The 27,554-nt window shown below is 42.6% G+C and overlaps 1 protein-coding gene across 3 annotated transcripts; it reads left to right on the top strand.

The window, feature by feature from the left end:
- Nucleotides 1–299: 299 nt before the first annotated feature.
- TRAFD1 (TRAF-type zinc finger domain containing 1) lies at nucleotides 300–19,469 on the top strand. Of its 3 annotated transcripts, none has more exons than XM_072142809.1 (12): nucleotides 300–443; nucleotides 3,050–3,104; nucleotides 6,020–6,155; nucleotides 7,967–8,020; nucleotides 9,781–10,165; nucleotides 12,638–12,925; nucleotides 13,482–13,552; nucleotides 13,895–14,071; nucleotides 15,370–15,517; nucleotides 16,790–17,006; nucleotides 18,267–18,288; nucleotides 18,405–19,469. In XM_072142809.1, exons 2-12 carry the CDS (start codon nucleotides 3,061–3,063, stop codon nucleotides 18,453–18,455), a joined length of 1,593 nt encoding a protein of 530 aa, XP_071998910.1. In that variant the 5' UTR covers nucleotides 300–443; nucleotides 3,050–3,060; the 3' UTR covers nucleotides 18,456–19,469. The 3 variants fall into 3 exon arrangements, with proteins under 3 accessions (XP_071998910.1, XP_071998890.1, XP_071998899.1); XM_072142789.1 differs by having other exon boundaries at nucleotides 16,787–17,006; XM_072142798.1 differs by lacking the exon at nucleotides 300–443 and adding an exon at nucleotides 503–632 and having other exon boundaries at nucleotides 16,787–17,006.
- The last annotated feature ends 8,085 nt before the right edge of the window (nucleotides 19,470–27,554 follow it).

Genomic DNA, 27,554 nt, shown 5'->3' with positions numbered 1-27,554 from the left:
TTTGTCTAGAACCGGCCCTGCCTACAGGAATAATGCAGTACACACAATGTAACTGTCACTACTTCCACTGGAGTTGGGATGCAAACAAGGAATTTTTTTTTCATTTAATTTTTTTAGAAAAATTCTAAACTTATTAAGTAATAAGACAACCCTCTTATAAGAAGATACAAGTGAAGTGGAATAACCAGACCACACAACAGTCAGTTGCACTCCAGAGGTTTTCCAGCTGTTGTAGGACTACAACTCCCACCATCCCCCAGCACTACAGCTTCATGCTAGACAGCTTGATTACAAGTAAGAAACGAAACTTTCGGACTCCTCCCCCTTCGCCAGTGGTCACATGACCGTGACGTCACCCCGGCGCCCGCCGTTCATTGGGGCTGAGGTGTAGACGAGCTGTGCAGCCGTTGGTGACAGCCGGTGTTGTGCTCCTCTAATAGCCGGTAAGACATTGCAGCTTCTCCTGCGTGTAGCTGAGTGACGCCCGCGGGGCCGGGGCTGTGCCCGGGCCGGTGCCCTGTAGCGCTGTCCCCCGCTGGGTGCAGACGTCCCTGTGCGGCACTACAGGTCCCAGCACGGTGCAGTGTACACGGCCAGGCTCGGGTCAGGGCGTGTGCCCGCGCTGTGTCACGGTGATTCATGGAAATTCTCTGCAGCAACAAGTGCATTCCTGTTTCCTGGCATCAGTGCCAAGACCTGTGCCCAGGCAGCTGTGCCCTCAGTCTATGGCTCTGTTCACACTGGAGAAAATAACGCAGCCTGGAGAAAACTTGTCTGTGGACTCTGTCAGTACATTAGTATGATGGGAGCCTAACCCTATGTTACTGCTTTATGGCTCCTCACATCAAGTCTTGTGTTACTGTTAGAGGCCAGGGCTGCATTCACCACTCTGCAGACCTCAGAGCTGAAATCCCTGGTTATTCTTCCCGGGGCATTATGCGAGAATGTGTCGTGTATAGTTTCTCTTTTCTGATCCGCCTGCCATTTTCTTATAGGCTTTATTTTTCCTTCTTTCACTCTGTGGTACAGATGACACATCCCCTTTACTCTTTGGGCCAGTAGGATCTTGAAGACCGGCGATGGTTCGTTTGTGAATGAGGCGGCTCTTTCACGTAAAAAGGCGGGAGCTGGCTCACTTAGCCCTATCCTTTATCAGCTTGCTACTCCTTTTTAACCCCCCAAATACGGGTTAAAAGTGGGGTGCAGGTGGTTGACTGGCTGGACTGCGGTCCCCTATTATTTATTTAATATATTAGGAGCCACAAGAGCCGGCTCTTCTTTATGAGTGGAGCCGAATGATCCAGCTCACGAAGAAGAGCCAGACTTTACATCACTACTACAGATGCAAAATGAATGCACCTTTTTTGCTGTGTTTTTATGCCTTCCTTTGAATATTTTTTTTTTTTATTGTTGGTAAATCCCCCCCCCCCCCTGTGATTTGCCCCTTTATTTATTTTTTACTGTACAGTGTTCTTAGCCAATGGGATAATTCATTCTATATTTTAATAGGATGTACATTTTGGACACGAGGACATTTTTATGTTTTATTTTTATATATTTTTATTCTTGATATGTTGCCATAAGGGTCACTGCATGTTACAGTCTGTTACACTATATCCATTGAAGTCTGCCAGATATATATGGATGAAGACAGGCTTTCTGAGGACAGGAATGGCGTCCATACCATAGCCCTGATGTAATTTTCAGTAAAATGGAGTAGGCTGCAGGGTCTCGGACCCCACCACAGCATAGGTCATTAATAGGTTATCATTAGGGTAGTGACACATGGATCCCCTGTTCATCTTATGGATTTTTTTTTCTAAGAACCCCTCTAACAATAGGGAATTGTATCAATTCTCTTCTGCCTTAGTATCCTGGCCTTCAGTGATGTCATTTGTGACAAGTAACCGCTGCAGCAGTGACATCACTCCCGGCTGCTGCAGTTACATGTCATGTAGTCATACCCCATTTTTTAAGGTTTTTTTTTTTTTTTTTTAGAGCCGTCATCATGAAACTGCAGTGAGATGTCTAATTACATAGTATGACGATTACAGGTTTTACTTGTTCTTAATTTAGACTGTAACAATTCTATGTGGGGGATGGGATATATGATTATAAAAACAATAAAAAATGATGGAGGAGATTTTTTTTGCTTTTCCCATGAGTTTTTCAGACTATAGGGTCGCCCGGAAAACCAGTGGAGACTATAGCAGAAGTACCTCCCAGATCATACCTGGTGTACAGGTCCGACCTGGTATAGATTGTGCCTGAATCTATGAGGCGGGAGCCTCTATTCAGATTTAGGACATTGGGAGGAATTTTAAAACTGGTGTATTACATGTCTCATTGCAAACCTGTCAGCAGGAATGTGATTTTTAGCAGGTTCCAATCGCCTATGCTATGCTGATCTTAACAATGTCTTTGTCAGCTTTCTGAATCATTTCAGTAGTTTATACAAGTTTAATTCCCATTACCTGCTCCCTGTCAGCAGCAGGTAATGTGCATTGAGTAGGCAGAGGAGGGAGGGGGATGGTGTCGAGGAGAGGAAAAATACAAGATGAGACACCGCTAACAAAAAGCTGTACCTGTTGCACTATTTTGTTAAAGGAAATATACCAATACCTGTAAGGCAAATTGCACTCAACATACTCTCCTGTCCTCCTCTTCATCTTGATCCTGGCGCCAGGATCAACCGGAAAAAAAACTTGGAGCAAGGGGACGTTCTGCTTGCCGCTCTAATTATTTAAGTGGGCTGAATTATTATTTTTCAGCCCCCCCCCCCCCCCGTTCATCTATGCTCGCATATACATAAGAGCGTTTGTTTATGGATAAAATAATAACTTGTGGACTATCACGGGGCCTATCTGGCCTCCTTTTGGGTTGTCTGTTGTCATTTTTTCAGGTTCTGTTAGTGAGGCTCGTGCTGGATTCTACCACACACTTGTGAAGATCCCATTACAAGCCTTCCATAGACAATCTAGTGCTTTTTACTTCCTAGATGTGCTGAAACAAGAAATGAAAGTGATAGTAACTGTGGTGTTTTCTTTAGAAATCCTGACCATGGCGTCCAGTGCTGAGCAGGATACGCGGCTGTGTGGAAACTGGTGAGTAATGTGTTTATAACGGGTGGTGGGCCATAAAGTCACTGGGGCCGAATCTGAAGGGATTTATTACCAGTGAATTCTCAACAATGTTTATGGCTGTATTTACAGGCATATCTTTTTTTTTTTTTTTTGTTGATTTTACTGAATTTGCATTGAATGGAGAAGCAGGATGGATGCGTCACCTGCTGCTTCACTCAATTATTGAGGACAGGAGCCCCATTCCAGTGAACTGCAGGGATTTGTTCTTGTGATCACTGGATGTGCAGCAGGATTGGTTTGGGACAACCCCTTTAATTTCAGTTAGGTTGGACTTGAAGGCCTTGTGTGTCAACCTTACAAATTATGCAACTTCAGGTAGAAAACGTTTCACACAATTATACAGTCCCAAAAAAATATCTCCACGCCATATATGCCCTCAATGCAGTCTGCATAGGGTTCACAGAAATACCTTTCCCCAGCATGGCTATTATTGACTAGATCTTCATTAAAGTTTTCAGCTTCAAAGGGGTTATCCGGGTATATAAAATTGCATAAGGCCGGGCTGGGGCGGGCTATCTGGCACCGCTGATGTCCCGCGCCGGGGTCCGGTTGATCTGTGCCCCTGTTTGTTTACAGGGGCACAGAAGCCGCGCACAGGGAGCTTCCGGTCTGTGATGTGGCTGGCTCCTACCATCCGTCCCTATCTCTCAGCGTTGTAAGTGCTGGGAGATGGTGTCTGGTGGGAGCTTCCGGCCAGCCAGAAGCTCTCTGTGCGCCCCTGTAAACAAACCGGCGCACAGATGAGATGGACCGCGACGCCGGAGGAGGTAAGTACACGTTTGTTATTTTTAAATAGCCCTCCTCAGCCCGGCCCTGAGTAAATTTTTATACCCGGATACAGAGGTCGCACTAACATTTTTCCAGAAGGGTAATAATACTCCTCTCACCATTTTTGAGGAGTAATCTCAGCCGAGGAGGAGTATGAAATTTTCAGTAATACAAATATATAACTCCTAGTCGTATATAGTGTTAATAGTTATATGGAACAAAAGTCTATGGGGCGGATTTATTAAGCTGTCTGAAAGTCAGAATATTTCTAGTTGCCCATAGCAACAAATCACAGCTCCCCTTTAAAATATTCATGAGCACTGGTAAAATGAAAGCTGAGCTGTGATTGGTTGCCGTGGGCAACTAGAAATATTCTGACTTTCAGACAGCTTGATAAATCTGCCCCTATGATTTTACCCTGTACCGTCTTATTCTATTTGTATATGTCCCCTATGATTTGTAAAGCGCTACGGTATGGCGCTATATAAATAAAGATTATTATTATTATAGATGTCTACTTATAGAAGAAAATTTGTTACAGCCCCTGTTTTTGTAGCTTCTTGGGACAATTATAGTACTATTTGGAGCCGACGCCGACCCCAGACCCCCAACCACCCACAGAGTTGCCCAAGGCTGACGCTGCTCCCCAGACCCCACCCACAGAGAGGGCCAGAGCTGACGCCCGCCCAAGACCCCTCCACCCATAAAGTGGGCCAGAGCTGACGCTGGCCCCAGACCCCCACCACCACCCACAGAGCGGGCCAGAGCTGACGCCAGCCCAAGAACCCTTTACCCATAAAGCGGGCCAGGGCTGACGCTGGCCCCAGACCCCCCACCACCACCCAAAGAGCGGCCCTGCGCTGACACTGAACCCCAGACCCCACCCACAGAGAGGGCCAGAGCCAACGCTGGCCCAAGACCCCACCACCCACAAAGTGGGCCAGGGCTGACGCTGGCCCCAGACCCCCACCACCACCCACAGAGCGGGCCAGGGTTGAAGCTGAGCCCCAGACCCCACCCACAGAGCGGGCCAGAGCTGACGCTGGCCGCAGACACCCCACCCCCAGGACCCCCTCCCCCATAGACCTGACTGATGCCTGACACCGCTAAACTTATTTAATTTTTTTTAAGGGGGGGGGGGTTGGGGGCATAACGCTTTTTTAAACTGTTTAATTTTTACTTTAAATGTCATTTTTTTGGGGTTTTTTAATTACTTTTTTTTTTACAAGGTCGCATATGTTCCCTGCTAAACTTATATATAGATCACAGATAACAGTGACCTAATGGTAACAGTCTATTGGATCACTGTATACAGATCACTGATAACAGAGTCATGCAGGGAGGATGCATATAGCACCTTCCCTGCAGCCTCTCACTGTATACAGGGGCTGCTCTGGCTACAAGATTGGTCTGTCACATAGACAGCCCAATCTTGTTCATAGCTCTGTGTGCACGATCGCACACGGCCATGGGGGGGATGGGCGGAGCTACTGACTGCTTCAGCCCGCGGCCGATGTAGAACGTCATGTGACCTGTGCTCCGGTCACATGACTTTCCATCGGAGCCGCAAGATACCTCGGCAGGAGAGGAGGGGCGGCACTATGTTGTGGGTGTTGCTGAGTGTTGCGGGCGTGAGCTGCGATCCTGGGCAGCAAGCGCCGGCAGCCAAGCACCCAGCCTGCAGATAACCACCAAGCGTATTTATACGCTTGGTGGTTTTTTGGAGGGGTAAATCAGCCTCTACAAGCGTCATAGACGCTTGTAGAGGCGTTATCGCGATCTCTGCCCGGATAAGCCCTTTAATGAAGCATGTCAGCAAAAAGCAATCCGAACCACGGACCCAACAACCCAAAGTGTACAGAAACTGGTTCCATTCTCTGTTTATCAGCCCCAGTTAACAGCTGGCCTTGGGGAGCACTGCAGGTAGGATGTCCACCTGTCTGATAATCTATGGATTTGTCATCAATATTTTTAGAGAACCCCTTTAATGACTAGGAACCAGATTATGGAAAATGACCTGAAAACTCATGGGGAATTCCAGCTTGTGAGTTTCATAAAAGCAATCCTATTATCCATGTTTCATATTTTTGTTAATGTCTTTTACCTAGTAAACGAGACATTCCTGCAGATAACTTCACCATCCATGAGATTCACTGCAGACGCAATATCGCCATATGCAAGTTGTGCAATGAGCCGATTCCCAGAAGTGACATGGAGGAACACTATGACAGTGAACATGCCCCGGTAAGAGTTGTTGGGAGTAGTTTTTCCACTGCAATTTTTTGCTTGGATTCAAAAGATAATTCATTGTGGACAACCAATTCATGTTTTTTGTATATTCTTTAAGTAAGAATATAATATTTTCCACTTCAGTAAAGATTAAAAACAAATATGAGGCACTTTTTAGCAAGAAAAAGTCTTGATAAAATATGGCTACATCCAGGTCCGGCTCCCTTTGGCGGGAGAGCTTCAGTGGGCCCTTCTGCAGTAAACTCAGAGTGGCATGGATTCATTATATACAGCCTCATCACACCCATGGATTAATAATATGCAGCTCCCCCATGGATTAATAATATGCAGCTCCCCCATGGATTAATAATATGCAGCTCCCTCCTTGCTCCCATGGATTAATAATATGCAGCTCCCTCCTTGCTCCCATTCATTATATGCAGCTCCCTCCTTGCTCCCATTCATTATATGCAGCTCCCTACTCGCTCCCGTTCATTATATGCAGCTCCCTACTCGCTCCCGTTCATTATATGCAGCTCCCTACTCGCTCCCGTTCATTATATGCAGCTCCCTACTCGCTCCCGTTCATTATATGCAGCTCCCTACTCGCTCCCGTTCATTATATGCAGCTCCCTACTCGCTCCCGTTCATTATATGCAGCTCCCTACTCGCTCCCGTTCATTATATGCAGCTCCCTACTCGCTCCCGTTCATTATATGCAGCTCCCTACTCGCTCCCGTTCATTATATGCAGCTCCCTACTCGCTCCCGTTCATTATATGCAGCTCCCTACTCGCTCCCGTTCATTATATGCAGCTCCCTACTCGCTCCCGTTCATTATATGCAGCTCCCTACTCGCTCCCGTTCATTATATGCAGCTCCCTACTCGCTCCCGTTCATTATATGCAGCTCCCTACTCGCTCCCGTTCATTATATGCAGCTCCCTACTCGCTCCCGTTCATTATATGCAGCTCCCTACTCGCTCCCGTTCATTATATGCAGCTCCCTACTCGCTCCCGTTCATTAAATGCAGCTCCCTACTCGCTCCCGTTCATTAAATGCAGCTCCCTACTCGCTCCCGTTCATTTTATGCAGTCCCTATACTTTGCCCCCATTCATTATATGTAGCAACTTCCCAACTCCCCATGGACTAGTAAATGTGACTAGTAAAGTCTAACTAGTTAGGTCTAGAGCTTTCTCTCTGTCGTCTTCCTCCTCCTGCCGGCAGCCGCACAATGTATAGACGCAGGGCATCGTCCTGCCATACATGGAGTGGCACTTTACGGCACGGCCAGGCTGGTGGGGACGGAGTTGTGGCCATAAGTGGGCCCACCCAGCAGCTGGGGCTCTGATACTTGCCTGGTGCTGGCCCCGGCCCTGGCTACATCTCCTAGTCTGGAGTCAAGAGGATCCCGTATTGCCAGACCTTCCTGACCACTGTCCTGGAGATCGGGTGAAGCTTGAACAGTTGTCAGCACTTCACCCAATCTTGCAGGAGTCAGAAGCATGTGACTGATCACATGTTTCATCCTTGAACCTTTTCAGGCTGCTGTCTGGGTCAGAACCAGTGGATAGGAAGAAAAGTTTTCTGAGACAGGGACTCGTTATTTATAAGAGATTGTTGTAGCAGGCCTGTGGGTGAGCGAATAGGAGGATGTGGCAGATCCCCCCCCCCCCTCCCAAAAAAAAGTAGCCTAAGAAAATCCCTTTTATTATTTTATATACATTTGTAATACGGTTTCCATTGTGTAGTAAACTATGCATAAAGTATTCATGTAACTGCTTTGTATACAGTATTTTTTTGATCAATTTTTTTGTGTCTTCCAGGTGACTTGCAAGTGCAATAAGACGGTGGAGAAGTGCTCACTGGAGGAACACGAGGTCAGTTTGTTATATTGATACTTGTGAATGTAACATTATATAACTTTTACGGTGATGCCTTTCATTGGCTGTTATGAGAACATCCTTTGAATGTCTCCACTGTACTTGTACTTGTCTCATTTGTTCACTTAAATAAGACCTGTCACCAGAATTTTACTATCCTGACCAACAGTTCCTGCTGAGAAAGGATCAAAAGTCCTCTACATATTACCCAAAAGCAACTGCCAATGATGATTAATTTTTCTGATATGAAAATTAGCTTTTCTGACACATGCCTTGTGGCTTTGTCTCTGCTCTTTCCTGGGCTGCCAGTTAACCACGTCCGCTTATTTTTACTGACAGCTCTGCCTTGTGTTACATTCATGTCATGTGACCAGAGTGACGACATTTCAGATCCTTTAGCCTCCCAACATTGGCAAACTGTACTGTATGTATCTTATGATATAAAATCACAGCATCATCTGTGGAGGATGGAGAGAAGTAGAAATCCATTGAGGCAGATACATACATTGCAAATTTTGCAGATCTAAAGGGTACAGGACCTTTGATAACATCACCCTGGTCACATGACATGAACTGCTTAATAGCAAGGAGGCATAGGGAGGAGTAGATGGGAAGAGCTGGCCGAGCAAGACACGTCCTCTGATTCCAGGCAATATAGGATACGATTGATTTATGGGAAAGTGAAGAAAAAATTTTTAGCTAAAAGAAGGGTGTCAGTTAGTTACTAGGGCTCATGTCACTAGCTGTATATGTGAAAATGTGGTGACAGATTCCCTTTAAGCAGTATGTGTGCAGCAGCTTTAGTTCTGTGTACTAGATACACTATCTGTACAGCAGGTAGAGGAGCGGTGGATGGCAAAATATTGTGTAGCCATTATATGGGTGTTACCTCCTTCACAAATGCAAATCCAGCGCTAAATACTGTAGCCGTGTACTGTTATTTCTGACAATCCCATACACGCATTGCGGAAAAAAATATGCAGCAGAATGGCCTTATTGCTGCAGGTTTTTCATCCGTAGTATGTATTTGTGCGGATGCCTGTGCGGTAATTAGGCTCCACCCACGGTAGCAGCAAATTTACTTCTTTTATTTTAATGCATCCAAAACCAGCTGCCATTCGCTACCGTGTGCAGATGCCCGTAAAGTGGCAAATGTATCTTTTTGGCATTGAGCATCATGATACTACACAAAGTATTTGTATCCAATTCCAAATTCTGGTATTGGTGCATGTTCTTATGTCTGCAGATCAGCATATCACAATGTCTGTATTGGTAAAGTAAAATAATGGAGAGTCCCTGGGAGAAACCAGGCAGTGAACCGCCCCTAGAAGCCAACACCTTGTATATGAACACTGTTCACTCCCTTCTGCTGACAACCATGATGGCAAACCCATAGCTTTCTAGTCTCATTACAGGCAGTCCCCGGGTTCCATAGGTTTGTTCTTAAGTTGAATTTGTATTGTTTATATTTTATAATTGTTGATCCAGACAAATTTTCTTTTGTCCCAGTGACAATTGGAGTTTCAAACTTTTTTTTTTTGCTGTAACTGGAGCAAGGATTATAAATAAAGCTTCATTGCTGACACCTTACAGCTGATCATTGCAGTCTGAGAGTAGAGTAAACACATCCAGAGATCACAGGGGGCAGAGGGGTCCCTCTGTAACTAGGGGTCGTCTGTAAGTCGGGTGTCCTTAAGTAGGGGGATGTCTGTATTTGTTTCTTTTATTTTGGAAAGTTTTTAAATTTTTCTTGCCAGAAATCCTCTTGTTCTTTGCGCTTGGTTAAATGTCAGTTCTGTGAGCTGGAAGTGATCTTCAATACACTAGAAAATCATGAAGATTATTGTGGATCTCGGACAGAGCCGTGTGAGAAGTGCGGTGTCAGCGTGATGATCAAGGAGCTTGGAGAGCACCCGGCTGTGTGTGGTAAAGTGAAACTGCTGAAGAAGCCAGTGGAAGTCCGGAGCTGGGCAGACAGCCGACAATATGAGATGCCTCTGCGAAGCGCTGCTGCAATGGGCAGCCTTTACCCTCGTGTGCCAGGCCATGTACCAGAGAGATTTTATGGAAAATCCATTTTGACCCAGTCCTCAAAGAAATTTGACGATATTAATCAAAATTTCAGAGGAGAACAAAACCGAGGTGAGAAGTAAATCTATTTCATGTCATCCTGCTTTTTTCCCTGTCAGATTAATCATTTTAACCCCTTAACAGTTTCTTTTAACCCCTTTTTGCGTTTCCATTTTTCACTCCCCACCTTGATACGTTTTTTTCCCCCATGTATAGAGAGCTGTGTGAGGGCTTGTTTTCTGAGTAACAAATTGCACTTCATAGTGACCGTATTAATTCAATGTCGTCTACTGGGAAGCGGGGGAAAAAAATTGCAAATGCAGTGAAATGGGTGAAAAAATGCATTTGCGCTGTTTCCTTGTGGGCTTGGATCTTACAGTTTTCAGTGTGCATATTCTTTGGCTCGGTGCAATCACGGGGATAACAAATCTGTATAGGTTTTATGTTTTCATTGATTAACAAAAATTAAAACCTCCTGTACAAAAAAAAATGTATTTTTCCATCTTTTGGCACTAATAACTTTTTAATACTTTGGTGTACGGAACTGTGGGTGGTGTCATTTTTTGCAACTTTTGATGACTTTTTCAATGCTTCTATTTTTAGGACCATATGGCCTTTTTATCACTTTTTATTAATTTTTTAATATTTTTTAAAATGCCAAGTGGATGATATTTTCCGTTACGGGGTTAAACTTCCCTAAAAAGTTATTATATTTTGATAGATCGGACATTTTGGGATACTGCGATACCTGACTTGTTTATGATTTTTACAGTTTATTTATATGACTTCTAGGGAAAGTGGGGTGATTTGAATTTTAGGTTTTTTGATTTTTTTTAAAAACTTTTTTACTACTTTGTCATACCCCCTTGGGTACTTTAACCCTACATTACGGCAGTATATGGGGAATTTCCTCAGCATTCATTACAATGTGCGAATTGCACATTGTAATAAATAGGTTAAAACCGTGGCTGTCTCAGGGAGCTGCGATCTTTTGCTGGGTGTTACCGGTAAGTATTTTCTGCAATACCGGCAACCCGTAAGCCACCTCTACTTTATTAGGCCGACTTTTAAAAAATGAAAATCATTTTGTTTGGTTTGCCCTTTTCTCCAATAACTTTTTCATAATTGTGTGTTTTTTACCATTTTTGGGAGTTTATGACCTTTTGATCACATTTTTATTCAAATTTATAAGTTGTGAAATGGCAAAAAACTGGTGATTTTTGATCAGAATTTTAAGGGGTTACAGTAATGCAGCTACCACTCACTGTGTGCATAACTTGTCATCAAGTTATTAAATGAAATCTACCATCAAAATCCAGCATGATAAACCAGGAGATAAACTTCAGCAGCACATCTCCGTCTCACAACCGGTAATCTCCGCAGCAGTGAGGGGGAAGTGTTCCTTCAGAATTTAACAGCCTGGAGGGGCTCTAATATCACGCCCAAAACCTTCCTGGCTCATTATTGTAATTGTAAAAGTTGATTTTAGAAGAAAGGACGCCCTGAATTACCATTAGAAGATTACCACAGTCACGGGGCCTGGATCTGAGTGCCCCTGGTTTATCATGACGGATTCTGATGGTAGATTTCTTTTAACTAATCATGTCATATGTCTTAGGCCCCTTCCACACTTGCGTTGCAGATCACGTCAGAGTCTGATCAGGGTACGATCAGGGTTTGGTCAGTGAAAAATGCACATTTTGCATCAGAGTTCAATCAGTTTTCAGTCAGAGTTCGTTCAGTGTCTCAGTTTTTCACGCGCGTTTTCAATGCAATTTCAATGCGTAGAAAATGCGCGTGAAAAGGACTCAGGGCTGAGCTCTATCTATTCTATGGCAATTGATGCGTGAAAAACGCATTGCACTTGCAAGTGTCTCAGAGTGCAATGCGTTTTTGATGTGTCTCCATAGACTTGTATGATGCGTTTTTCATACGCGTGACTTGCAAAAGTAGAGCAAGTCAAGATTTAAACGCGAGTTAAAAAAAATGCAAGTCTGAAAAGACTCATTGGTTTCAATGGGTCAGAGAGCAATGCAAGTTCTGCGCGTCAATAGCACGCGTTGAAAACGCACGTGAAAACCACAAGTGTGAAAGGGGCCTTAGATGGATAATAGGTATGAGTCCACTTCAGGGACCTGCACCTATTTTGGGGGAGGAGGAAATCGTTGTACAGCCTGGCTGAATGGAGAGAGTGCTATGCCTGCGCTGCCACGCTCCATTCAGCTATATGGGAGCGCCGAGTGTACATCTCCGCTCTAGGCGTCACTCCCAAAGAGTAGAATGGCCGCACATCCTCAGCACTATCTCCATTAAGCCTGGCTGCAGGAATGCGGACTCCAGACTTCTGTATTGCACTCCTCTCTAAGTAAAATTACAGCCAGTGTTATAGGGCCATTTAGGACACTAAATCACGGGTCCAATATGGTTGGATACAGTCTGTGCTTTAAGGAGCCAGGCTTCTTTTATGATTGGTAAGTAAAATGGATAACAAACATGCCAAACACTTTATCAATGTAATTTTTTTTTTTTATTATGTTGTTATAGGAAGACAACGGAATAGTCCGAGCCAGGACATTGATAGTCCTCTGTATTTTTTTGATGACTTGTTAGAAGGAAGGCCTAACACGTTCTCCAGTTCTGATCTTTCCCGTCAAAACAACACGCGACCCACTCCTGAGCCTGACTTGTCATTTCCAGAAAATAACACAGACTTCTGGCATGACTTCTACTGCAAGGATAATAACAAGAAGACCAATGTCCGTGAACAAAGCCATCTTAACTATTTCTCCAGTAATGAATCGAAGCCCTCAAATTCATCCAGTGTCCCCAGTGGTAAGCTGCACAATTTCCAGGTTTCTAACAGATGGATGGAGCCAGTCCAGGACCATCTACTTGAAATAGATCCTAATTGGAATAGTTTTGGTACCTAATGGGGTAATTATATTCTGTCAGATGAGAAGGCAGGGGCTGGAGAAGATAGCCTGGCCTCACCTATCCAACAGTAGAGACCGGGAAATAATGGCCCACATTTATCAAAAACCGTGAAGTCTGCAGGGTGTGCCAGATTCAGGAATTGTGGTGCATGTTCTTCTTTAATCTGGCGCCCCCTGCACTGCTCTGGAATTATGCCACAATTTACTTTTGGTGCACTTTGTTCATGCTGCAGAATTGTGGTGCTCGGTCCAACAAAGCAGTAACTCTCCTCTTTAGGTGCACCCTTTTTCTGTCTTGTCGGACACAGTGCAGCTGCGACACAAAAGGCGCAGACACTTTATAAATACATATGCAAGGAGTTTGCACTAGAAGCAACGTGCAAAGTCAGACAAGAAACTGGCGCAGACACGTTGTATAAATGTGGACCAATGACTTTGATTTCTCTCCTGTTTAGCTGATGACATCCAGCTACCCTGCGAGTTCTGTGAGGAGCTCTTTCCTGAACAGGATCTGATATTACACCAGGTACGAGTGCCATCAATTCTACTCTGACATCTAGCCCGCACCAAAGTCTTTGTTTGACGATTGCCACCATAGTAAAGGTGACAAGTAGGTAGAAAGCAAATACCAGCCTTGTGAACATCCAGTTCTTTCCGTAGCTTCCCATGACTTTGGGGATTTTTTCAATTTATTTATTTTCTTAATATAATTTCTCCTCCAGATTTTAGTTTAGCATTTTGCTCTAATAAATGCCCAGGTTCTATAGTTTGTGTATAGGATTGGAATATGCACAAATAACTCGCCTCCTGTATTTATGAATAGTATAAACTGTCATTCAGAAAATGTAAGTTGATTCTTTGTTTGCAGTCTGGTTGCAGGCCAAATGTCTTTTCCTCAGTTAGAAGACGTTCTCCCAGTCCCCCACTGGACTTCACTAACAATATCCGATCCTCCCCACCTCCCGATCACAGTCCTACGAGTGTCCTCATTCCATGTGAATTCTGTGGTGTCCTCTTGGAGGGAGAAATCTTGTTTCATCATCAGGTACGTGAATTATAAAGTTTGTGGCGACTATGTAGATTGTTTGGAGAGAGAAAAAGGAAAAAGAGCTCATAGGCTACATATGTTAGGGATGGTAAATCTAAAATTCTGGTTTTGATTGGCCTTTGTTATGTAAAGGTGCTGCCCTATGCGTTGCAGGATCTATGATGGCAACTTTCTTAAATGGATTTAAAGAAAATCTGCCATGCAAATTAACCCAAAATGAATACTTCATAAAAACTATGATTAAAAAGCATGGCCCTTATCCCTAAATGGTCCCTTTTTGTTTGTGAACTTTTATGCAACTCGTCTAATGTGAGTTCAATGAGGCCCTGCATATTCAGTGGTCACTGGCATTGTCCTGCTTCCTTGTTCCTGATTGACAGGTCTCACTGCCAAAAAATATGCTGTTATGGGGAACATTGAGAAAGAGCTCTGTTACATCATTAACCACTTCATGTCCTACGACCAGGGTGATCTAAGATCCTGTTACATTTGAACAGTCAACCCAATTTATGTATCTGATCACATGAAATCACAGCAGCCTCCATGGAGGATGGGGATATGTAGAGGTGATCATACCATGATACTGCCATGTGATCAGATACATACATGGGATTGACATTGCAAATGTAGCTGGGTAGAGGACCTTAGATGACATCACCCTGGTCACCAGACATGCTGCAAAGAGGCATGGGACATGGAAAGGTGTCGATGGGAGGGGGAGGTAATATAATTTGATTTATGGAGATGTAAGGGAAACCATTTTGAGCTAAAGGAAGGGTGTCAGTCAATTAATAGGGCCCTGTGAGTACCTGTCACTAGCTGTATTAGTTAAAGGGAACCTGTCACCACATTTTCACAGTGTGAAATAGAACAGATCTTAACAAAACAAATGGATAAGCTTCCCTGGTTTTCCCTTGCCTTCACATATGGTCAGGCAAATGCTCTATAGCTACTGAAGCCCCTTAATAAGTTTAATGGGGGTCTGGGATAGCTGTTTAAAATGTCCTTTAGTTTATCCAAAAGTATTGAATAATCCGTTATAAGCACTTGCTGTATGGGCCCTAAGTTAACATTTGGTGATCTAGCATTAAGTGGGCCCTGTCTAGTGGATGGAGTGTCTTCAGTCAGTGGGAAAGAAGGTAGTTCGGTAGATGGGAGAAGCTATGTGAGACTTCACTGTACTCTGTATTTTGCATTCGGTTTTATACAATTCTGCATTTTGGTATAATCCGCTGTCACATGGAAGTATTTTATTTAATTGTGTTTTTCTGATTGCTGTTATTGATTTATCATAGGATAAGTGTGACATGGGTCCAAACATTGAGCAGAGAACTGAGACATCTTCTCAGTCATGTGAGAATGTCTATCCTGATGCCTCCCCTGGAGATGAGCACAGAAGTTACAGGTTTCCCGCAGCCTCCAACTTACAAGGTGGAAGAACAGGTTTGTTCTCAAACGCTTCAGAGTACAAGAGAGTTGTAGGAGCTGCCTAAATAAGATTTGATATTTTGGATGAATTGGGGTACGTGAACCCCACTCGTACGGCTTGGTGATTTTCATCCCTGAACGTTGCAGATGTAAATTGTCTTCTCTGGCAATTCTGAGCATATTACTTCTTTTATAGCTGCTCACTGACCTCACTTGATTGTGAGGCACGTCCCCTATGATGTAGAGAAGCTGGATGGAGTGGTGGAATCAGTCAGCCCCATCCTTGTGCTCTATTCCATTCCTACAAAATCTCACAGGCTGGTTTGATGCAGAAGACATGTCGGCTCTGCCCTGAGCCTGCTTACATGACAAACATGATAGATCATGAAGTAGGGCAGAGAGGACAGAAGGAAAGAACTGAAGTGATCTGCTACCCAGGCGGCATTTCATCAAACGGGCAACACAGTGGGGCACATTTACGAAGGCCCTCGTGCCAGTTTATTTTAGGTGTAAATTGCTTGCACAGGTATTTAAGAAGTGTTTGCAACAGAATTGTGTCACACGCGACCATTTTTTGTCGGGGATACACTAGGCATCATGCGACACAAATTAGGGGGCATTCTGGTGCTCAGTCGGACCATGAGTCAGATTTATCATGCAAAGTCTGACAGAAGTGTGACACAAGCCCTGTGTTAAAGGTTCAGCTAGAAAATTGTTCATGAATCTGGCCCTCCCTGCACTGCCCTGACAGAGTTCATCAAGAACGGCCCCCAGAAATCCTGAATCTGGCCCACCCTGCACCATACACAGACAAATTTTTATTTAGTGCAGTTTGCACGACTCTTATTAAATGTGTGCAGAGGGAGAATGAGCAGCACGTGCTGTTACAGTGGGAGCTCAGGACAGAAGTGGAGAGCTGTAGTGATACTGCGCAGTCAGAAAAAGAGCAAGAGGGTGTGAAGAGCCTGGTTATAGCACAAGCTCAGGAAGACGCACTAGATGAGTGTGAAGTGGGGATAAAGGTGTTGTGCTGTAGTCTCTTTATTGGCTCTGCTACAACGTAAGAGCTAAGAGGTATTGGAGGAGGAGCGTACTACATGGCTGACCTGGGAAACCCCCTAATGTTGTTCGGTTTATTGTAAAAGTTCATTCCTGTTTTAGATGTGGAATAGATCTTTATGAAGCAATGTTTTAATAAACATCAGGGGGTGTCATCTTGGTAAATGCATAGTAGCAATTTATAGACTAATTAATTAATAGATTATTATTAATTTGTGTCCTCAGCAGGCAGAGATTCTACACTCTTTTCCAGGAATCCCCCGAGGACTAATGCAGATAACACGGCTAGAGATCCGGGCAGGATTGGCAATCTGTATCGCTCGACGACCACCACTCGTCATACCAGCCTACAGGATATGAGAAAAAGGAACATGGAAGAGAATGCCAGAATGATGAGCGATCAATATGAGAAGGTTTATGGTCCTACGCGAGGCGCCTCAAACAGGTAGGGTATCTTTCTCTATTTAACATCTGCTGCAAAAAGTCTCTTGTCTTTTCATCCCCTAGGTCAGGGATGGTGAATCTTTTAGAGACTCGGTGCCCAAACAACAACAAAAATCCACTTATTTACCGTGAAATGCCAACATGGTATTTTAAACACTAACTTATTGCTCTCTGTTGTTCCACAACATTCAATCGTATCGCCCCCCTGAGGACAGTTGAAAGAAGGAGGGCACATTCAGACTCTCGTTGTAGCTTCTCTCCAGGGTCTCTCTGTACAGGAAGAATGGTGGGTCCAGTAAGATGACATCCAAAGATAATGCACTTCTTTCATCACCTTCTCACTATTCCCATAGTTCCAAACAGCCAATAAAGTGTTGCTTTAAAATAGTGCTGAGAGCAGCATCTCTTAAAGGGAACCTGTCACCAGGGACCTCATTTTTCACTAAAGACAGGTTGGAGAAGCTTATTACACCTGCAGTGCAAATCTGCCTTTCTGCCCTTTCCACTTACTCTTGCTGCATGACAAAATCCTGGGGTAGTCACAGGGCCTGGACTTTGGTTTGGATGCATTTCAAAAAACAACATGTGACTTGTCTGTTACCCACTCCTCAGAGCTTGGCCCCCACCTTTGTGCTCCTGTCTAGCTCCACCTCCTGCTGGTTCTCAGAGGTTACAGCCTGGTCAGCCTGACATCAGTGGGGGAGGGACAAGATGTACAGGAGCACAAACATAGAGGACAGCCTGCAGCTCAGACAAGTCGCATGTTGTTTTTTGTAATGCATCCAAACCAAAGTCCAGCCCCTGCGTCTACCCCAGGATTTTGTCATGGAGCAAGAGTAAGTTATAACACACAATTATATTGTAATGCAAATGCTTAGAAAAGGCAGAGAGGCAGATTTGCACTGCAGGTGTCATGGGCTTTTACAATCTGTCTTTAGTGAAAAATGAGGTCCCTGGTGACAGGTTCCCTTTAAGTTGCCTGGGACTGCAGAAAGGACCAAATCCACAGGATGTTTGGAGAACTCTGTCCTGGGGCGATGGGCTGTGTGCCCACAGAAAGGGCTTTGAGTGCCACCTCCGGCACACGTGCCATAGGTTCGCCACCACTGCCCTAGGGGATACCATAAAGCCCCCAAAGGAGTAGATTTATTAGTGATTATTCAGATACATTTACATTGCTGTGATAAATGCCATGTTTTGTGAATATTAGAATACATAAGTATTTTTATGTTTATTGATGTGTATTTTCTTATTTCTGCAGGGTTCCCAGAACCAGAAACCAGGTAAGGCGGCCAGGGATTTGAGGTTCTGTTAGGTCACCATATATCATTCTTGTCATGACATCTGTTTTCTGTTTTGATCGTCTTTTTTTTTTTTTCTTCTGTGTTTCTTTATTTAGCCGAAAAAGAATATTAACACAAACCCAGAAGACGTTGATAAGGAGGAATAACATCGCTATGTGTTTTGCAGAACTTCATTGTTTTGTATCATATCCTATATTACACTTCTGTAATGGAGAGTTTATACAACTGAACTGCTAAGGATGTGCAGATACAATCCTTCACGGGGCTAGTCCTGCCTTAACACAATGTATTCTAATGTATATGTTTTGTCTGTTATTTCTTTTATGTGTCTAATGTGTTAGTGAAAGCAGCCGATTATTTGTAATATTGGGGTTGTGTGATTTGCACAATTTGTGTTTCTGGAAGAGGATTTTGTTTAACATACTGACTATTATAAATCTCCAAGACGACTGCTATGAAGGGCGCCTCGAGCCCCAGAGATCCCACTGGTTCAATGGTGTTTGGTTAGGTGAATTTGCTCAAACTATAAATCTTCATGTAAAGATATTTAAAGGAATATTTCCTAATAATAATCATGCTTGGCAATAATGGAGAACCTCCTTCCTGCCGAGAGGTTGTGTTTCAATTTTGTATATCTGGCCCAAAATCATTGAAATATCAAAATGCAATTTTTAGAATTTTTTCCTGTATATTCCCTGTACATCATCGTGGTGTATATGGAGCCCTAGATGAACATAGAAGCTGCTTGTTTACTTCCCCTTGTGTGTGTATCTTGTGCTTCCTCTCGCTGTCCGGGACATTCTTGTATTACACACATCTGTATCGTAGAACAAGAAGCCAACAGGGTCATTGACTGTGGACCCTGTGACGGGATCTGGACCCTTGTGCTGCTGGACTCGCTATGTGCAAATATCATCATGAGAAGATAAGGGGAATCATTTTCCACAGGCTCCCATCTTCCCGGCGATACCACCAAGTGCCTGATTTTATCTTTTTATACCGAATCTACAAATAACTGGTGTATATTTTTACTAGAAGCCTTTTCATACAAGCCTTCTCTCCGTTTTGATACTTCACAACCACTATTTCTATGATGGTCTTTTTCTTGCTCTTTTTAAATGTATTTTATAGAACGATAAATAAAATGAAAATAAAATTTGTGTCCTGCAGATATTTCTTCCTCTTTTATTTAGAATTTTCAAACACAAGGTGGGGGGGGGGGGTTTACAGATTATAGATATATAAGTTATCCTGCCGATCCTGAAAGTTGTCACCTTCTAAATGATATAGTGTTTGAGGGTATAAACCTTGTGTCCGTACTGAGCCTTGTCAAGCAATGTTTGTGCTGCGCATTGGCTCCTGTCACCGCTCTTCTCTATTGGTATACAGGGCTCAGTGGCAACATTGCATTGGCAGTGCGTGTGCACGCTGTAACCTAATGTGGCCCACGAGCAAGGGCTTTAACCCCTTAACGACCTTTTTTGTTTTTTCATTTCCATTTTTCACTCCCACCTTCAAAGATCTATAACTTTTTTTATTTTTCCATGTACAGAGCTGTGTGATGGATTGTTTTCTGTGTAACAAACTGCACTTCATAGTGATGGTATTTATTATTCCAAATGCAGTGAAAATGGGGAAAAAACGCATTTGCGCCATTTTCTTGTGGGCTTGGATTTTATGGCTTTCACTGTGCACCTCAAGTGACAGGTCTACTTTATTCTTTGGGTTGGTATGATCACGGGGATCCCAAATTTGTGTAGGTTTTATAATGTTTTCATACATTTACAAAAATTAAAACCTCCTGTACAATTTTTGTTTTTAATTTTACCATCTTCTGGTGCTAATAACTTTTATACTTTGGTTTACGGAGCTGTGGGCGGTGTAATTTTGTGCAACTCTTGATGACATTTTCAGGACTGTACGGCCTTTTGATCAATTTTTATTATTGAACGTTTTATATTTTTCAAAATGGCAAAGTGCCATTTTCGACTTTGGGTGCTATTTACAGTTACGGGCTGAAACACAGTGAAAACCTGTTATTATATTTTGATTGGGCATTTTTGAAGGCGGTGATTCCTAATGTGTTGTGGATTTTTACTGTTTATTTATATTTATATCAGTTCTAGGGAAAGGGGGGTGATTTGAATTTTTTTTAACTTTTTTTTTTTTTTTACCATTTTTCAGACTCCCTAGGGTGTCTGATTAATCCTACCTATATGGCAGTATATAGGGATTTTCCACCTCATTAAAATGTGCAAATCGCACATTGTAATGAATGGTTTAAAACAAGACAGCCTTGGGTCTTTGGAAGACCCGAGGCTGTCATGGCGACCAAGATGGTGGTGTTCCGGGCTAGCACCCATCGCGGGTGTTACTGGTGAGTCTTTGCTGCAATATGCCTGTGAGCCCTCTCCATGTACCTGCACCCGACGCGCGCCATAATAGTACAGTAAGGTGTTAAGGACCTTGCACGATTTGTCAAATCTGTCGTTTCTCTTGAGGTTATAACTTTAGAACACTTAAACTTGCCATGGTGGTATGTGTTTTTGTTTTTGATGACATGTTAACACTACGATGAAGTACATTTTAATTGAAATATTTTGCATTTATTTATGAAAAAATGAAAAATTTGGTAAGTTCTAAATGTTATGCTCATTATACAGTTGGTCCGACCTCCCAAATTGGTTGCTAACAAACATTAACCCTATATCTGCTTTACGTTGACATTTTATTTGGTTGGTTCGCCTCCTAATATCTGATTGGCAAATTTCCAGATTATCATGTGTGAGGGAATAGAATCCATTCTCTATTGTGTTCACGTACCATGTGTTTTACTATACTCAAGTTCCATCCCCCCGTGTACACAGATCATTTTTCAGTTACATCCTGTTGATGGCTTGGAATGTGAGCATGCTCAATAGGTTCCTTTGTCCCAAGAACCTATAAAAACTGTCTGCTACCTAAATAAATTGGATTTCTCTCAAACATGTGAAGGTCTGAGTGATTCACCGAGCAGCTCGTACTATACAATGATTTGGACCCACACATCACATCAAGAGATGGGGATATTTCCCTAACATAAATTGGCACTCGAACAGTGACATGGGTTTGCATGACGCCTACCGGACAACTTAGGGATCATCCTTTCAGGACAGACAGACCATGCAGCTGCACAAAAAGGAAAGAAACTTTTTCTTACAAATTGCTCTCTCTCCTTGTTTGGATTTCCCCACGTCCGGTGAGTTGCATGCCTATATTGCCCAGTCCAAAGAATCTTGTTATTTGAAAACTCCATGTGATGTGTGATAGTGTATATGGGTATTGTGTTTGAACATGTGTGTTTGATAGTGCTATTGTGATACTGTACTGTACTGGTTTTAAGAAAGATAACATCCTGGAATAGCCCCTACCTAAAGAGTCAGCCTTGAAGAGACTGAGTTTGGACAGTCAGACTTTATAAAAAAAATGTTGTGTGGTAGGATCCAAATCTGCTTGAAGGAAGGGGACTGTGGTCATTTCTTGACAGGCAAACGGTTTAGGAAAATTTTTTTTAAATAAAAGTGGTTAAAACTGCCCTAAGGAAGAGTGACTGCGAGTGTGTGCCGGCACTAGAGGTATATAGAAAATTATGGAAAAATTGCTAGGTAGGTGAGAGGCAATTCGAAGGGAAACCAGTACTACAGATCATGAAAGAGATAGGGAAAAGAGGCTGTAAAAGGATGTCAGAGAATGTTGGAAAAGGACAAGTATATCAAAAGATGGTTGTTTGTATGTAAATGGGAAGGTTCTTAAAATATGATGGAATGATGGAATAATGATATGATGGAAATTGCAAGTGGATAGAAGAAAGTTGCAGAGGAAGTGACCAGAGGAGGTTATAAAGAAACAGCCATAGGAAATTGTGTGTTGTATGAGTGTTATGACGATGACGGACAAAAACGTTGGACAGACAAAATACAACATTCAGGAAAAGTTCTACCTCCACCCCGTGGATGAATTGCAGAGTGTATGGAAACAAAGAAACAGACTGTCAGGAGACACGTGCACTGTGGCACCTAGACCCAACCCCCACACTGGAATATATCTGGTCAGGACTAGATTAGAAAAAGTGCGGCCCAATAAAGAACAAAGACTTAGTCTTCAGATGTTTCTCCTGTAGGGGGCATTTCACTTTGATATAGTTTAGTAGACCAGTGGTATGGGGAATAATGCATTGCCTAAAGCTCTTTGGATTTGCACCCACAGTCCGCTCAGCTGTATTTAATTTGGCTATTGCTGTAACTTTAAAGGAGAACTAAGATATAGTACCCAGGGAATAAATGTGGGAGACTGTACCTGCTTATCTAAGAGTTACCTATCAGAACTTCAAAGTCCAAAAACCCGGGTAGTAACATATTTGTTAAGGATTTTGGTCTTCTGTGGGGAGAACTCTTGGACATTTGTGCAGTCCCTATTGGATTCCCTGAGCTGACCCTTGCCAGATACTGCAGATGTTCTGAGTTTATTCCTTTATACAGTCCTGCAGATTATGGCAAAGATATAAATATGTGCTTTGTCTACAGTATATCATGTATAGCGCTTATGGTATTTCATCAGATGTGAGGAAAGTCCAGCACACAATTGTGGACATTGTTCATTGCAGGTTTGGACCTGAGAATGTTAAGAAAAGAAAGGAACAATGAGAATGTGTGTTCATTACTGAGGACTGATAACACTGATGGCCCTAAGCAGATTTTGGGTTTGATTCGCTGCAACTTCTGTAATTTTAATGTTTTAACCAGGAGTAAAACCTCCCTATGATCCCATACTATTCAGTCCTATTCAGCAGCTATGACTGAGATTATTATTAGGAGCTTTTTAGGCAGAAGTTATAACACCCCTAGAAGCCTCCTACGTCACTGGCTCTAGTGATGCTTCTGCTCAGTAACACTGTCCCCCAGTATGTGCTCCCAGCATGACTGTATAGGTTATAATAAGATCTAAGGAATTTGTATGCTGTATGTCTCCTATTATACAGGTCCCAAAACTGTGTTTTTCTGGAGTATATTGCTCATTTTCTATTGTTCTCATTTAAGTTTAAGCTAAGCACCTCAGAGGAGAGGACACAGGCCGGAAGCTGCTGATCGTGTGAAACATGACAACCTGGACCCTTCATGGTTTTGTATCCTACTGCTGCCTGTGTATAAAAAGCTTCTGTAGTAGTTTTGGACTATCCTGTTACTATTTCACCTCTTCATGACTAGAAACCTTGATTACAATGTGCCCTCTTTATGATGTATTACATTGAATCCAGCTCCACTACTTTCGCTAGATTCAAAGGGGGGAGACATGAGGTAGACGGGTTGTGTTTTAAAATTTTCTATTAACTTAATGATTAATGAACCAGTTACCTTTTAATATGTCTAACCTGAATATATCACTAATCTGCATTTTGAGTTTTTTTGTAGATGGCTTTAGAAACCAGGAATGAGGTTAATTCTACATCAGATGTGCAGCGGTCACACAACATGAGGTAACAGCAGCAGAACCACTCCTGACCTACCTGTCTGTACAGAAGGCAGAGGTGAAGGCACTGATGGAGGGGTGTAAAGTGGCAGAGGGGAAGAATGTGAGTCTTTTGGGATTCCTTATGATTCCTGACCTAATATAGTAAGTTCATCAACAACTATGAGACTTTGAAATAGCTGATAGAGGCCTTAGTGTTACAATAAAGGTCCACAGTAGAAGTAAAACCTCTAAAGCTCCAATACATGAAGTGACCATACTGGTTACCGGAAAGCCTAGGGGAAAGGAGCCTGGATCGGTACAGTCCGTGACCCTCGCTGGCCCAGTAGGGTTATCTATACTCCTGTCTTTATAGAAACAGGCTTCACAGGTGAGGAAGCAAGACTGGAGTAACACTGGGACCCAATGGATGGAGGGTGGACTACAGCAAAAAGGTGACAAGCAATGTCTGCCAAGGGCCCTTTACCCTATGATGGCTCAGTGCACCCACAGGGTGAGACACCAGGCTAAGACTCTATATGCTCCGTGGTGGATAAGTATTGAGTATCACTTAGATTCACTTTGGCTACTGTCCATTTACACAAGTATGTTTATATATGCTTAGTACAATGTAGGGAGAGTAGTGATACACTCCGAAGCCGCTTTACCCCTTCCAGAGGTTGCAGATTGGCTAAGTACAGCTGCCAAAGGTAAGTAGCTATGAACATGTACTTATGTGTGTGTGGACCTCTTTTCTGGGTAATCTGAACCCTACCCTGTAACTAACGCAACTGTAAAGACCACAGGGATCGAGGAATATGTCAGTCCACTTATTCTAGAGACTAAAGTAATAATGCCTATTGGGGAAGTAATATAGTTGATGACAGCTCTAGGGATTAAAAAGGCTTTTCACCTACTGAGGTTGTTTTTAGAATTGCCCCATGGATGAACATATACTTCCCTAAGGTTGTTTAGAGGTGTCATAGAGAATTGGTGGGATGTCCAAAACCTGCAAATACATTTTTTTCTTAGGTGCATAACCAAGTATCTGTTTCAGTTCCAGAACCTAAAGTAGCTCGAGCAGAGGACCTGCACCCAGGTGATGAGATGGTCCTGATGTGACTAACCTGAAGGGTTATCTTTTGAAGGGTCATCCCAAGTACCTGTGACACATCAACGTGTAGAAACTACAAGGAGACTGCGACAGCTGAAGAAGAATGGTGCTGGACACAGAGACTACAGAACATGAATCTGTGTATCTTGATGCTGCTATGGACATACCACTTACCACTTGCAGCATCACTAAGAAAGATTGTGGTCATAATGTCTTTCATGGGCTATGCAAAAGAAAGCTGTGACAGTGTGTGCGCTGTACTATGTCTAATAGTACTCAGGGGTTGGTAGGCTGACATGTATAAGGATATATACCAATAGGATGTAGAGATTCTACCCTTTACAATGGATTTACATGAATTGTGTTGTGATGTAATGTTCAGGATGCTCAGGAGGGAAGCAGGTGAAGAGGTCAGATAAGTCCTGGATGTGTGATTAGCACATGTCAATGTACCACCTGAGCAGTACCTGAAATTATTCACAAAAGGGAGGAATTGTGAGGAAATAGAATCTATTCTCTATTGTGTTCACGTACCATGTGTTTTACTATACTCAAGTTCCTTCCCCCCGTGTACACAGATCATCTTTCAGTTACATCCTGTTGATGGCTTGGAATGTGAGCATGCGCAATAGGTTCCTTTGTCCCAAGAACCTATAAAAACTGTCTGCTACCTAAATAAATTGGAATTCTCTCAAACATGTGAAGGTCTGAGTGATTCACCGAGCAGCTCGTACCATATAATGATTTGGACCCACACATCACATCAAGAGATGGGGATATTTCCCTGACACATGAAAATTTGATTAAATTATTGTAGAAGCCTATTCATATTTATAGGGGTTTTAAAAGTTCTATTTTTTAGAGACTCCACACAAAGCACCACATTTTAAATAGCTGGCAGAAGGAAGGGTGAATTTTGCTGAAAAAAATTTCAGTCGCTATGTGACAGTTGCTGAGCCTGTAACATAGAAGAACAAAAGAAACCCCTAAAAAGTGACCTCACTATATTGGGGTGACTTTACACCATTGATTACATTTTATTAACTTTTTTGGCGTGAATATAAAATAAATTTGCTACAGATTTTTTTTACTTTTGTGTTATACACTGTATGGCATAGACAAGTTATTTATTTTCTATGACAGCGATATCCCATTTAAAGATTTTTTTTATGTTAATTTTGCTGAATAAACACATTTGAAGATAAAAAAAATCCTTTGGAATGCGTAAAAATCAGTTTTTTTTGCTTTTTTTTTTTTTTTTAAAGATGTACACTGTACGGGTTTAGTAATGATTTTATTGTATAAATTGTTACGAATGCTGGGATATGTAGTGTGTTTGTCTTTTTACTTTGTTTTTTTAACGGTCTCTCTGGGAATTGAAGAAACGATCATCTGATTACTTGCTTAAAGTAATACACTAAAAAATACCAAATAAATAAAAACAAGAGGAAAGGACAAGGCTTCAATGCAACAACATAAAAGGGAAAATCTTTATTTAGTAAACAACAATGGGAATGCATAAAATAGACTGAGAAGCATCTCAGAAAAGATACAAAAAAGCACGCCAGGTAATATGTCCTAAAATACATGAACAAATGTAAAATGTACAATATAAGGGACCCAAACATGTAATGAACAGTAATGAACGACAATGGGTGTAAAGTAATAATGAGGTAGAGCCCTTATATAGCTAGCAGGTATACTGTAATAATAACAGAGGTCACAGACACCAAATGATAAACATGGATAAACACATACAAATAGTGCAAAATGAGTGGAAGCTAGTGTGACCAAGAGGAGGACATGATATTACCTGGCGTGCACCCCGACGCGCGTTTCAATCGCAGCAGGTCTTTGTCATTACATGTTTGGGTCCCTTATATTGTACATTTTACATTTGTTTATGTATTTTAGGACATATTACCTGGCGTGCTTTTTTGTATCTTTTCTGAGATGCTTCTCAGTCTATTTTATGCATTCCCATTGTTGTTTACTAAATAAAGATTTTCCCTTTTATGTTGTTGCATTGAAGCCTTGTCCTTTCCTCTTGTTTTTATTTATTTGGTATTTTGTAGTTTATCAGTAAGAGGCCTTCCTTTGGCTACATTGGTCGATATCACTGTCACTAGATTCTACTACTGTTACACTGTGCTTCTTTTGTTATTTTTTTGTATGTAAAGTAATACACTGCCTGTTATTCGGCTGCTAAAGGCAGCTATGGGGTCCTCGTCCGGACCCAGGGCCTGCCTTAGAGACTATCGGCACCTCCTGAAAACGGATTCTGCATGGGCAATCATGACCCGGGCATGGTTAGAAGGAGCCTAAATAGCCTTATAGATCCCTTCCAATTTGTTTACTAATCCAAATTGGGTGTAGAAGAAGCTCTGATACACCTATTACACAGAGTTCACTCCCACATGGATGAGGCACCATTCATTAGTCAGATTGTTTCCAAACGTGGGTCACTTCCCAGGGATTCCACTTTATGGAAAAATTTAAGTGGCAACAGGGCGTCCAAAAACAATCAAAGGCCCTTTTCACACGATTGTGTGGGGGGGATAAATATTGGTCCTCATAGATGACTATGGTGCCCACACACGCGTTTCACTGGGCTGTCCACAGGAAAAAGATAGAGCATGCCACTTCA

Source organism: Engystomops pustulosus, chromosome 1, assembly GCF_040894005.1.
Source record: "Engystomops pustulosus chromosome 1, aEngPut4.maternal, whole genome shotgun sequence".
Classification (NCBI taxonomy): Eukaryota; Metazoa; Chordata; class Amphibia; order Anura; family Leptodactylidae; genus Engystomops; species Engystomops pustulosus.
The sequence above is the reverse complement of the archived record's forward strand: the minus strand, read 5'-3'. Positions and strand labels throughout refer to the sequence as shown.